At 49.4% G+C, this 13,705-nt stretch overlaps 1 protein-coding gene across 1 annotated transcript in view; it reads left to right on the top strand.

The window, feature by feature from the left end:
* The first annotated feature begins 12,124 nt into the window (after positions 1-12,124).
* MYO5B (myosin VB) overlaps positions 12,125-13,705 on the top strand; it is a 123,042-nt gene continuing 121,461 nt past the window's right edge. Inside the window, exons 1-2 of the mRNA XM_088157035.1 lie at positions 12,125-12,130; positions 12,231-12,341. Coding sequence (XP_088013161.1) covers positions 12,125-12,130; positions 12,231-12,341 — 117 coding nt within the window. The remainder of the gene's footprint in view (positions 12,131-12,230; positions 12,342-13,705) is intronic.

Raw genomic sequence — 13,705 nt, 5'->3', positions numbered from 1 at the left:
CACTGCTGGAGCGGCCTCTATCCTTTTCTGTCTTGTGATGAGGAGAGATTTGTGGCTTGCTTGTCCCCGTGTCAGTGCAAAATGAGATGTGGGCATTCTCCTGCACATGCAAATCCTGAAAGGCGTTCAGAAGTGTTGAAGGAGCGGGGAAATCCCAGCTCATGAGCTTTCCCAGACAGCATTCCTGGCTGGAAACAGGCTGTGGGGATGCTGGGGTTTGCTGGCTTCCTTTGAAACAAAGTCCAGGCCTTTCCAGTGCTTTGCTGGTAGATGGACAGAGGGGAAACCTCCTCTCTGAGCAGCCTAAAATGTCTTTTGAGCAGGTTGAACTGCTTTCCTGTGAAAAGAGCTTTTGTGAAGACCAGTCCCTTGGGATTCCTTGCTGGAACATCAGTCAGGAGCTGGCTTTGTGGTGGCAGCCAGGCTGTCCCCAGATCCTGCTCTGCTCTGGCCATCAGACCTGGCAAAGACCAGGGACCTGTCGTGTCCTGAATGAGGTGGCTTCTCTGGAATGCATCAGCCTGGAGCTCAGATCCACAATCCTACAGCTGGAATTCCCAGCAACTGAAGGAGCACGGACATAGGGGGCTTCTGCACACCCTCTGTGGGGAAAGCCCAGAACCACAGAAGGGTTTGGGTGGGAAGGACCTAAAAGCTCACCCAGTCCCACACCCCTGCCATGGCAGGGACCCCTTTCACTGTCCCAGGGTCCTCCAAGCCCTGTCCAGCCTGGCCTTGGACACTGCCAGGGATGCAGGGGCAGCCACAGCTGCTCTGGGCACCCTGTGCCAGGGCCTGCCCACCCTCCCAGCCAGCAATTCCTTCCCAAGATCCCATCCAGCCCTGCCCTCTGGCACTGGAAGCCATTGCCTGTGTGCTGTCCCTGCCTGCCTTGTCCCCAGTCCTTCTCCAGGGGCTGGAATCAGTGACTGAAAGCTCGAGGAGAAAGTGGTGGGAGGTGAGTCCTGGGCTGAGCTCAGCCTGCTCTCTGGGGTTTCTTGGTTTGTGCCTTTCCAGCCTGATGCAGGGGACATGCTGTTGCTGGAAGTGACCCTGCTTTGCAAATACAGCGCTGGGAGGATGGGGAGAGGAGGGGAAAGCAAATATTTGCTTTTCTGCAGCTGAATCCATCTCGCTGATGCTCTGATAGACCCTCTCACGTTCGAGTCTCTGCTCTTCCCAGAGTGTTTTTGTTCATACGAAGTGTGTCCGATGTCCAGCAGAGCTGGGAGGGTGTGCTCTGACAGTGCCTTCAGTAATGCCCTGATAAGGGCTCGCTGCCCCTGGCAGGGGGAAGGAAAGCCAGCCTTGCCAGGTGAAACTGAAACTGTGGCAAAGGCTGGTTTGGTGTCTCGGCTGGGGAGGGTGATAGTAACTTTGGATGGCATCTCTGCATGACGATGTCACCATGATCCAAACTGGGAATTTTTTTTTTTTTTAATTTTTTTCTTCCAAATAAAACACCTAAGAGAACTCGTTGGAAAGTTTGCAGCAGCCTCCAGTTTCACAGCAGTGTGGGAGGGAAGGCAGAGCAGCTCTGAGGGGACGTGAGTTGATTCACACCTCTCTGCTTTTTGTAGGTCACATCCCTTTGGACAGGGTCCCCAGTCCCTGGTGCATCCATGAGTGTGCATGGCCACTAACGCCTTTTCTGATGCATTTGGATATTAGGGAAAATTCCTTTGTGGAAGGTTGCCAGCCCTGGCCCTGGCAGTGGTGGAGCCCCCATCCCTGGAGGGATTTGAAAGGGTGGATGTGGCACTTGGGGACAGGGGTCAGTGCTGGGGGATGGTTGGGCTCGATGGCCTGAAGGCTTTTCCAGCCCAGCTGATGTAGGGGTTCTGTGTTTTGGGGGTGCTGTGGGACCAGCCCGTGTGTGGGTGATGCTGTGGGTTGCCATGAGTGCACGCTGGCCCGTGGCAGGGACTGCAGCCACCTGAGTTCAGCTGCCCCTGTCCAGCCACTGACCCTTGCAGTCTGGAGGAGCTCAGCTGCTGGGACTGAGTGTTTTGTCAGAGAGGGCAGAAACCTTTGGTCTTGTACATTCTGAACTGGGAACTCTCAGCATGGTTGGCTTCGCTTTTACAACAAAATAAACCTGAATAATGTAATGTTTATCCAATTTAGGTTTTTTTTTTTTTTTCATTTTATTCATCTACCTAGCAAAGCATGAGGTCATCCCTTAGAGCAGAGAAAAAAGTGGCAGAGCAGTGTTTGGTAGAGGTGGATTTGAGTTACTCAAATTATTTGAGTGAGCTCATGAGTTGTCTTCATGCACTCTGGAACTGCTGTAACTTCAAGATGTATTTTTATTTGTTTTGCTGCCTTTCTAGTTAATAATAATTGTTTTCCCCGCCTTGAATGGTAAGAGTGGGTGTAACTAAGCCTTGAAGTGGGTTAAGTCCTTAAGCTGAGCAGATGGGACCCAAAGGCTTCAAGGCGAGTGGCATCAGTTGCTGTGTGACCATAATTCCATGTCCTTCCTGAGGGAAAGGCAGACCTTGGGTGGGAACTGCATTTCCTGGTGGTGGGGCAAAGCTCCTTGGGCCTGAGCCAGGGAATGTGCAGTGGGAACGGGAATCTTACAGAAATCTGGGATGTCCCTGTGGTGGTGGGAAGAGCCAGAGCTGCGACTTCCCTTGGTGGCAGAGGGAGCCTGTGACTGTTGGGGAGTGGAGAAATGCCCCTTTAGCACAGGCAGGGATGTTCCTGTGAGCAAACAGAATAAATACAAATAATAATAAAACAAAATAAATCAGTAATAAAATAAATCCTGTTGGGATAGGGATGTCCTGTGTGCTGATCCAAGAGTGGCTTTGCAGTGGGAATGGGGAAGGCAGGAGCAGCACCCCGTGGCTGGGGTAGATTCTTTTGGTTTTTTAAATCTGTTTTAATTTTCTCCTTCTGTTTGGGTGCCTTGTTCTGTGGACACTTCAGTGTTTCATGAGAGCTGTGTTTGATCTTTCTGGGAGTGTGTTTGTGTGCAGCTGGGGCAGCCACCCTTCCAAAGGGAAGAGATAACCTTGGATTTGCCTAAATCTTCTGGGGATGTTGCCAGACCAGGGGAAAAAAAATAAAAATTCAGACCAGAAGGTGAAGGCTAGAAAAGATACATTTTGTGGTGGTGATTTTTGTTTTGTTGGGTGTTTTGGTTTTTTTTTTGTTTGTTTGTTTTTCCCTTTATTTTTGGTTGCTGTTGGTATTTTGTTGTTTTGTTTTGGGTTTTTCTAAGTGGGTTCAGGTGCCCTTCTTGCAACCATTTCCCACTCGGGCAATCTTCTGCATGTTGCTCCCCTTCCCTGAGCCCTTCCTGCAGAACACAAATGCTGCTTTGCTAAAGGCACCGCCTCCCAAATCACCTCCTGAGATCCAAAATTCAGGGGCTGATGGAGATGTTCTTTCCTACATCCTTCCTTGTTGAAGCTTTCCTTGGAGGAGACTGGATATGGGATTTGGGGGGTGCTTTTCCACGGAGCTGCTGTGCGGTGTAAAGAAGAGGCTGCAGGATATTAATGTGGGAAGATCTGGACAGCCAAAATCTCAGTATTTCAGCTAAAACTGGGAAAGAATGAGAAGGAAAACAGAGCTGACTGTCCAGCCATGCTGTGCCTTGCATTTCATGTATTGAAAAGAACACCTCCTTTTGTTTGGGTTTGTTTTGAACCAGTGTTGGTGCAGCAATTGCAAAATCTTGCTGATTTATTTCACTGGAGAGAAGAGGCAGAGTCTGTGCATTTACATGGAATAACTCATTTTACAAGTGCTCCTCCGAGATCTGGTGTAAAGACTTCTTGGGAGCAGCAGAGCCAGTACAAATCACATTCCCAAATACCTGGAAATTGCTGGAAGGAGAAATTTAGGAGGAAGTTCTTCCCTGTGAGGGTGTTGAGGCCCTGGCACAGGGTGCCCAGAGCAGCTGTGGCTGCCCCTGGATCCCTGGCAGTGTCCAAGGCCAGGCTGGACAGGGCTTGGAGCAGCCTGGGACAGTGGAAGGTGTCCCTGCCCATGGCAGTGGTGGCACTGGGTCCCTTCCCACCCAAACCCTTCTATGATTTTTCTCTGCTCTCTCATTGCTCAGCAGTTGGGAGTGTCTCAGTGTGTGTCCACTGCTTCAGTTACTTTAATTGAACATATTTATTCCAGCTCTGTGTCTTGGTGCTGTTCTCCAGGTGTCTAATGTCGCCTTGCTAACAGACCTCATTGCTGGAATTTTTTAATTACCTCTGGTAAAATGCTGCTCATTTAAATCCCTGGTGATGAATTTGTTTTCCTTCAGTTGCCTGGCAGTGAAAAGGATGCAGAGGTGGCCCCGAGGGTCTTTCCAGCATAACCCTTTCCCTGAAAAATGTCCTGTAACTTTAAGTCAAACCCCTTTGAATTAACTATGCCTGAGTGATGTTCCAAGAGGGGTTTTAATGCACGGGTTCTGGAGATGTGAGGGGTTACTGTGCAGGTTGATTAATCCAATTACTTCTTTCGAATAAGGTTAACAGTCCAGTCTGGTGGAAGAGTTGCACTGCAATTAAAGATGGATTTTGGTGCTGCTTGGGTACAGTGGTGCCCAGTGGGGAGGATGGCTGAGCTCTGGAGTGGTGGGGGGATCCAGGGTGGTACCCGGGATTTTGGGAGATGCTGGTGACACCCTGAATGCCGCCGTGTCACCACAGTCACAGCCAAGGAGCAGCCACTGCTTTAAACATCTCCGCTTGAAATCCCTGCTGTCCCCTGGCTGCATCCCTGCACCACAGAGCCAGGCTCCTCCCAGGACCATTTTCATCTAAAATCGTGTAACATGGGGTGGTCACTGCCCTGGGAAGTAACGTGCCTGTGAATTTCCCTAGAGCATCACAAGGCTGTGTTACAAATAGAGGACGCTGCAAACCCAGGGCGAAAGGCCATTTTTGGCTATTTAATTAAACCCAAAAGCTGTTTTTTAGCTATTCATTACCAATCAGCTGTAAACGGTGTATATTGAGCGTGTTTTGGATCCAGCTTATGTTCACCGAGGAGTGGTGAACTCACATGGATTTTGGATGGAAAAGGGGACAGTGGAGGCAAGGTTACATCACAGCACTGCTAAAGGTTTTGATTAATTGAGAATTACGGGAGAGAAGGGTAATTAATGCCAATCAAGAGGGATTTGCAGAAAGTAGCCTGGAAGGATTTCACTCTTGCAGTATGACAGGCTGTTTGGTGAAAGTCATGCCACGGGGACACTTGGCCCCTGCGTGGGGTTTTTCAGTTAAAAGGAAGCAAAACCCAAGTCTGTAAAACCCAAATAACTCTTACTTCAATTTAAAAAAAACTATCTACACGGCTGAGCTGTATGTGAAGGGCTCATCCTGGGTCAAGGATTTTTTTGTGATCCTGTGCAATGTGGGAATTTTTAAATCGATAACTTGAGAGGTGAGGAGACCCAGAGGAGCTGGTTTGGCTGGGTGGTGCTGGGGTGTGAGCACCCATGGGTGCTGCTGGAGCCAGGGGAAGGGGTGCTGAGCTCCCTGCTCCAAGATGTTGATGCCCACAGCTTTTCCAGGGAAACCTGCAAATGAAGTCAAGTTACCTGCGTTGGCTTTATCACCAGATTTTTGTACTTCCCAGGGACTCTGCAGAGATTCTGGGGGCTTGCAGAGAGTTCCTCTTTCTGGCAGGGGATGGACAGTGATGGGGTGAGCATCTTGCAGAGCAAATGGGGGGCATGTGCAGGGCTGAGCCAGGCCTGACAGAAGAGAAACTCTGATTTCTGTGGGGCAGTGATCCCCTGCTTGATGGTCCCCAGGAGCTGGGGAGGGGACTCACAGCAGCGCCCGGGGTGCTGGCATCTCTTGGCGCTGCTCTAATCCTGCTGAACGCTAAGTTTTGAAGGGCTTCGCAGGGTTTGGTTAATTCTGCTGTGGAGCACACGGGCTTTAACTGCAGGCTCAGCCCTGCCCTGCGTGCCATGGCTCATCAGGCTGCACCCAGCTCCCAGCCTTGGCAGTGCTGCTTCAGAGCCACCCAGGGCCAGGGGCTCCTGTGCTCAGCTTGCTCCTGGGCTGCAGAGAGACCCCGAGTGCTGCCAGCTCCAATAACCCAGCCCAGCTCCCCCCTGGAGCACTTTGGGATGCTCTGGGGTGTCTTTTGGGGTGGTGCAGGAGACAGTGCACATCCCCTGGGGATGGAGGCTTGCTGACTCTGGTTTTGGTTTCGTTGCTTTTTTAAAGAGCAGAGAAGCAAAGTGGAAACCAGAGTTGCTACACTGCCCAGAGCAAATCGTGGTGTCACAGCCCACAGGGCAATCTCTCCCCAGCCCAGGAGGGACTGCTTATTTTTGCCCCAAATTAAGATTATTATTATTGTTATTTGCAGTGTCCCAAAGCACCTGGGGCTTTACCTACTTTAGCAGCATCTGGTGACCTACTGGAAGAGGAATTTTGCAGTGAGAGCAGGGCTGTGTGTGCTCTCAAGACCTTGACGCTGAACTTGTCACTCTTAATTAAACCTGCGGTAACGAGCGACGCCGAGATGCCACAGAAGAAGTGGCGGGGGAGATGTTGGGAAGACACGAGCTGGCTGTTAGTTACATGCGAGGCTATTGATTAGTCTTGGAAATCATCCTGAAAATCGCAGTTAAAGCCTTCAGGGGTACCCGCAGTATTTCTGTCCTGTGTCAGGGCTCGCCTGCAGCCCCCCTGTGCTCGGTGCCAGTTTTCTGTCTGCCTTTGGTGACGTGAGGTTGGTGCAAGGAGGAGCTGAAGCCTTTTGAATGCCCCTTCATCAGAAATGCTTCTGATGAGCCAGTGGATAAATGCTGCAGATGCTGCTTGTCCGAGCACTGCTCCACTGCTGTGACACTTTATGCAAATCGTCATCGGAGTTAATTTGGGCTGGGGAATAAAATCCCACAAGGAGAGATAGAGCAGATTTAGTGCTAGTGGGAGACTTGGAGCCATCCATCAGCGTGACAGCTCTTCAGGGGGAGAGGAGAACATCCCCCTGCCTCTAACCACATGGTTTGCTCAAATTCAGGGGCCCCTGCAGTTTTTGGGGATGGACAGGTGCTCCCCAAAATTTAGGAGCCCTCCTTTAAAGGAGGCACCGTCTGGGTGTTCATCTGTGTGTTTGTCCAGGGTTCATCTCCACCAACACGAGGATGGTAGTGAATACGAGGGATGGTGTAGATAATGCCCATCTTCCTTGGCTCTGCTGTTTGGTTTTCCATGTTTTTATCAGCCCTGGGAAATGCTCAATTTCCTCTTTCTCACGTTGAGGAATTAGAGATGCTCCTGCAGAGTGCCACGGTCCTTCCCTTTACATTTAACACCCTCACTTGCATTCCGTAGCTCGAAATGATGTTTTTTGTGCTTTTTAAGACGCAAAACACTATTACTTTTTTTCCCTATCCCCGGAGCATGATGCTGTTTGCAGTGCGTGTTCCCCACTTGGAGTTGAAATGATGATTTGCCAGTCCTTTCTGTGTTTGTGGGGATTTAGGGTGAGGAAGAATTTGGTCTTTTGCTACTAGAGGTCCCCATTTTGAGAGGATACCCTCTGGCCTCGTGCTGGAGATGCTGGATTTGTGTTTTTCCCCCCAACATCAGGTACCAGCCCTGGGCAGGGGAGCGATGCACAGCTCTGGGACATCCCTGTGCCAAGCAGGGACAGCCTCTGCCACCCCCTCCTGTCCCCCGTGAGGGTTTTCCAGGGTTTTCCAGGAAGCCAGGGCAGGGTGGGACACAGGGGTCAGCAGGTCCTGGAGTCACGGCACAGCCTGGGCAGCCCTGACCTAAATATGAGCCTTGCTTGTCTGTCGGGCAGGGGAGAAATTGCTCCTGGGATGAAAATCCCATTCAGAGGATGGGAAAGGGAGGATTATGGCTTGCCATCTGCCTCCATACTCAGTCCTGTAAATAATAATAGAAAAGGTAATGATCCACAAGTCCCTTAATGGAGATATTTTGCCCAGCTGCCAGAGCACCTCGCTGGTGCCTTGCTGCGTCACAGGCAAAGCAGATTTTTCTCCTGAGTCACTGCCAAGTGGGGCAGAAGGGAGCTTTAAGGCTGCAGGGCACCCAGGAGAGCCACAGAGCCGGTCCCTTTCGTGTGCCCCTCCTGCCAGCACACGTCCAGTGGCAATTCCCAGCACCCACAGGCGCAGCTGGTTTGCAAACACGAGCACATTTTCCACAGCAGAGTAATTCCTTCGGTGAGCACCTGTAACTCGTGGGAAACGTGGGACCCTGCTGCTTTGGGCACTATGGCAATGCATGGGCCAAGCCGTGGTGACCCCAGCTCAGCCCAGGGCTGTATTATGAAAATTAATGAAGAGAAGTTTGTTTCATTTAGCACAGAGGCTGAGAGAGAAGCTGTGGACATCCAGACAGGGGCTGCAAGTAAAGTCCTCTGGTTTTTTTTCTTTTTTTCTTTTTTCTTTTTTTTTTTTTTTAATTTATTTCTGCAAGAGCCTCTTTAAATTATCTCCGGGGAGTGATCTTGGATACTAGATAAAAAAGGAAAATAGGGAACAGAAAAAAGACACCCAGAGTGTGTGATATGGCCACTTCTAGTTCCAAGTACAGCTTGTACTTTCCTCTTACTTGAGAAGAGCACAGTTTGGGAAAAGCATTTCAGTAATAGATAGCTTGTGGAAAGTGATTATTGGTCTGTTTGAGAGCAAGCTGCTTAACCATTCACATGCTGTGTGTGTAAACATAAATATTCTCAGGAAGCCAGGGCTCACATTTGTGCTGGTTTTCCTTTTGTGTGTATTTTTTGTCCTCTTCAAAAGTATCCAGCAATACTGGACACTGAACAATACAGAATGAGGTTAGCAATGAGCCCACTGCAAAGGGAGAAAAGCAGAAGTGTGCTTGCTTTACAGAGAAAAATATACAGAGACTTGTCCCAATTTCCACCTTGATCTGGTTAACATTTGTGCAGTCATCTTTCATTTAAAAAAAAAAAAAATCAATGTTTCTGTTTTCAACTAAAACCCTTCCATAAGATTTTCTTAACCTGTGTGGAAGAACCTTTGTCATGACATGCTTTGTCTCCACCTCTGTTACTGAATTCCTGGTGGGTGTTGCTGTTTTATTGCCATTATTGTGGGGTTTCTGCTGAGCCCTCCCTCTGTCTGCAGTTTGTTGGAAGGATGCCCCTGGAAAAAAATGCCCTTGACCCAGGAGCAATGAAAACTTCCCGGGGTCAGCTGTGAGTATTGGCATTCCTGAAATAACTCAGGGGATTAAAACCCAGCAATAATAAAGATGGATTTGCTGATGTCCAGCTTGCCATGAAGACTTGCAACCCCCAGACGGCCCAGACGAAGCTGAGATCTCTAGTTTTTAACATTTTTTACTTAATGGAAGATTATACAATTTTATTAATGTAATGTAAGTGATGCTCTGTCCACGGAGCTGTAACTCCTGGCCTTTCATCTCTTCTTGCTGAGATGGAGCACATTGCCCAGAGCTTGCTGGGAGTGCCTTTGGCCAGCACTGAGGGCTTTGAAACAGTAAAACAAGACCTGCCTCTTCTAATTTAATGTTGGTTTTAATCTGCATCTGCAGCGGCAGCCTGCTAAAATCTAAATCAAATCAGGAGGTGGGGATTGAATTTATTAAGCTTCTGCTTAAACTGGGTGGAATAATGCAAGAGGCTGTGAGAGTGCTGAATGGCTGTAGTTTTATTGGGGTTAAAAAAAAAATCACAAAGTAAACCACATTTAAAAAAAATATTTTTAGAGGCTGAGCATACAGAGTTATTTCTAGTTAATTTTAGCATATTGTTTAAAGGCATCCTCGAGGACTGAAGGAATCTTCTTAAAAAAAAATAAAGAGAAAATGTATGGAAATCCTGGAGTGTCTGGAGGTTGAGTGGTTTGCCCAGGGTTGTATTTCCTGAGCCTGAAGTCAAGTTATTCCTTCATTCATGTTTTGAGATGGGCCCCTGTGCCCTCCCCCTTACAACGAGCTCCTCCAGAAGATCCAGAGGCTGTCAGAGCTCTCAGGAAGCTGGGACAAGGCTCGTGGAGTGGTAAAAGGGCGCTGGAAGTGTGGCTGTGGAAGCAGCAGCTGCAGGGATGCTCTGCCAGCGCCCTGGCTTTGGTGACAGCTTTGGTGACACGGTGACTCCCACCCTTCTGGGCTCGTTTGCCAAGAAGAGCAAAGAGAGGGGTGCGAGGCTGCTTTGGGGGGAGCAGGCTGCCGGGGCTGGAGGCAGGGAATGCAGGGGAGGGGAGCCCAGTGTGACCCCACCAAGGGCTGCCCCCGAGCCTCCACAGGTTCTAATTAAAGCTGGCCTCGTTAAAGATGCCCCAGTGACTCAGTGCTTCCATTCCAGCGCTGTGTGGTTGACATATCTGGGATTTTTGGGTGGAAGGGGGTTTATTTATTTATGATGGGGGTTTTGTGCAGCAGCCTGCCCTGCAGGGAGGGCTGAGAGCACAGCAGGGAGGGGAGGAGGGTGGAGAGGCACGACGGAGTGAATGGTGCTCCCCCTTTTTTGGGGGAGGTTAACGCACCAGAGGACAGCATTAGGGATGCTTGGGGAAGTGCATTGACAGCAGCCCGTGCTAACAGCCCCTGGCTGTGCAGCAGCGTGGGGAGCACTCGGTGTGGGGAGGGCTTGGCCACATCTGGGATCTGCCGGCCAGGATTGTCCCCGGGGCTCCCGGGGCTTGCAGACACGTCTGTCCTGTCCCGCGTGGGGCATTCTGTCCTGCGTGGCCCCCGGCACGTGTGTGTGTGCACAAAGTCTGGGAAAACCAGTTATTGTTATTATTATAATTATTACTACTACTGCTACTAAAACTCAGTAGCGTTGTGGTCAGGGTGTCTGGTGGGATGTGGAGCCTCCTGTCACACCAGGCTGTGGGCACTGGGTGCTGGAGCTGTCACCCTCAGAGCCCTCTGTCACACCCGGTGGCTCCTGGCCGTGGCTGGTGGTGAATTGCTGGGGGTGGCCCATGGGACTTCTGGCTGTTTCTGCTGCTGCTGGAGCTGTACCCAGATTTCCCCCACAGAGCCTTCACAGGCACCCCATGCCAGGTTGCTGTGGGGTCAGTGTGTCCCCGCCTGTCCAGGCAGGTCCAGGGCTCAGCCCAGCCCTGTCTGCAGGTGGAAAATTTGCAAGGTTGCCAAGACCAGCAACACCTTGTGTTTGAAGCTGCCCTGAGCCAGGTACATCCTGATCCTCGGCTATTTTGGGCACTTCTAGAGCGTGTCTGAATCTCACTTTTTGCCAGCAGAGAGCTGGCACTGGATGAATCCCCAGTGGTGGGGCTGGTAGGGGTCCAAACGAGCTCCTTCCCCACTGCAGCCTCCTTTCCTCATGGCAGGGAGAGCACTGAAGGCTCATGAGCCTCTAGAGCTGGTGTGCTGAGAAAATCCAGGTTTCCACATCTTTTCCCCCTGCTCCCCGGCAAAACTGTTGTTCTGGGAATATGATTGTGTGGCTCCATTAACATCTGAAGGTTCCTGCTGCTGTAGCTATTGAGCAGCTCTAAAAATAATTACGTGTGATAATGTATAAAAATCTATTGCTTTTCATCTGCAAAGTGGCCTGTCAGGTGGTGGCTGCTGCTGTGTTAACTCGTTGGTTGCTACAGAATGTGGCTTGGACATTGTGTGCTGGGGTTTGGTTTCAGATGGAGGCCAAAAACACTTTTGGGGTTTCTGGTGCTGCTGTCACTTGGATTTGCTGGGATTTCCCCCAGCCCCTCTTGATTTGAGTAGGAATAATATTAAATAGCTCTCATTTCAATCAGCAGGAAGAACTGAGGGGAGAGAAGCCCCCAAAAGGGCAGTAAATCAGTGTTTTTTGGGTCAAGGCTTGCTCTGTGGGGACCAAAGTACCTTGTTTTGAGCAAAATAAACACTCTTTGGTGTAGGTGGGGGAGAATTGTGTTCTTACATAAAAGCCTCCTGGAAGGCTGTTTTGTTTTTTTTTTTTTCCAGGGGAATTAAATTCTGCGTTTACCTTGAGACTTTCTCCTGCTTTGTTAGATTGGTAACAAGCCAGTGTACACCTTGTACAGGAGAAAATTAGACTGAAAAACTAGACTTCTGGTCTGTAATTTACCCCAAGAACTAAAAGCAGATTTTTCTTTTACTAAAATAAATGGTTTAGCTGCATTGACATTACAATGACTGTGAGACTGTGTTAATGGAGAATTAATTTATTTCTCATTTAATTTCCCGAGGTTTTGTTGGGTTTAAACTTTTTCTTTCTTTTCTTTTTCACCTCTCCAGTACACTAGGGTTTGGATTCCTGACCCTGATGAAGTTTGGAGATCGGCAGAAATTATCAAGGATTACAAAGAGGGAGATAAAAGCCTCCAGCTGAAACTTGAAGATGAAACTGTAAGCTTTTGAACGTCTTTATTCTTTTTAGTAATTTAAAGCTTCAAATTAATGTGTGAAGAAGCCTGAGCCATCTCCTAGTTTCTGTGAAGTGGTTTAAAATGTGTTTTATTGCCTTAACACTTCCAGCTTTTCCCTCCCTAGACACTTGTGTTGCAGTAGGCTGCGAGAAAAGCCCTTGACCTCCATCATCTCTTTTCATCTCTTGGCAAACTTGTAATAGTCTGTGATATCAGGGTGTATTTTTTTATAATAGCAGCAGCACGTCAGAAATGCCAGTTTGTGCTTTTTGCTGCTGATCAAATCGTGGAGAGCACGGCTGGTGGCATCTGCCCAGCCCGGGGTTCTGATGGAAAACCCACACACGGCTCAGAGGTGACTGACTGCTGTGCCACAGCTTTCTCTGCGCCTTGGCTTTTCTCTCTGAGTCTAATCTTACATGTTTCTAAACAAGGGAAGCTTTTAAAAGAGGAAAAAAACACAAAGCTCATTTAAATGTAGATGTTTTGTAGCGAGTGCTGGCTCCAAATGCACAAACAGCCCGGGCTGTAGCGAGCGTACAGCCAGCAATTCATCATCCCCAGGGCCGGATGGAGGCTGGGGAGGAGCAGCTGCTTTCTGTTCCACACTAAAACCTCGTGGAGTGGGACGCTGGGTGACAGCAGGAATTGCAGATGAAGTTAACCACGGCATTTGCATCAGCTGCAAATGCAGCTTGTGGGGAGGCAGCAGCCGTGCTGTGTACCCACCATGGACTAGCAGGAAGAATAAATACATTTTTCATGAAGAATTTCAGCTAAACCCTCTTTCTTCATTGGGCAGGTGGGGTTTACTGATCTGTCTAGAGTGTGATCTGCTCTGTAGCCTAGAAGATTTAGCAGAGATCACCCACTATAAATTCACATGTTCTGAGCAGGGCAAGTAATTCCCATCCCCTCCAAGCCAGACATTTCCTCGCTGTGGGGAGCATTTTCACCATATTGCCTAATGGGAAGATGGGGAGCAGGAATGAGCTCTGGTTGATTAGGCAGTTTGTCAAAACAGCTTTTCTTTCAGAGCAGCTCAAGCAGGGGCAGTGTGTGAGTGGGCCAGGTTCTGCCAGGTTTGCAGGGAACGTTGTTGATGTTGGGATCTGCACCCAGTGCTTGGTGCTGGTGCTTTTGTTGCCCTGCCCAGTTTGCTCCTCCAGCACAGGGCACAGCTTTCTGGGGAGGATAAAGGATGGAGGATGCTTGATGCCTTTTTGCCTTCCACGGTGATAAATCTGGATGAGGAGATGCACAGATGCCACCCTGCAATCCCTGCAAACCAGGCACAGAATCATTATTTTATCACATGGAAATGTTTGGGTTGGAAGGACCTTA

Source organism: Sturnus vulgaris, chromosome Z (assembly GCF_052056855.1).
Source record: "Sturnus vulgaris isolate bStuVul1 chromosome Z, bStuVul1.hap1, whole genome shotgun sequence".
Taxonomy (NCBI): domain Eukaryota; kingdom Metazoa; phylum Chordata; class Aves; order Passeriformes; family Sturnidae; genus Sturnus; species Sturnus vulgaris.
The sequence above is the reverse complement of the archived record's forward strand: the minus strand, read 5'-3'. Positions and strand labels throughout refer to the sequence as shown.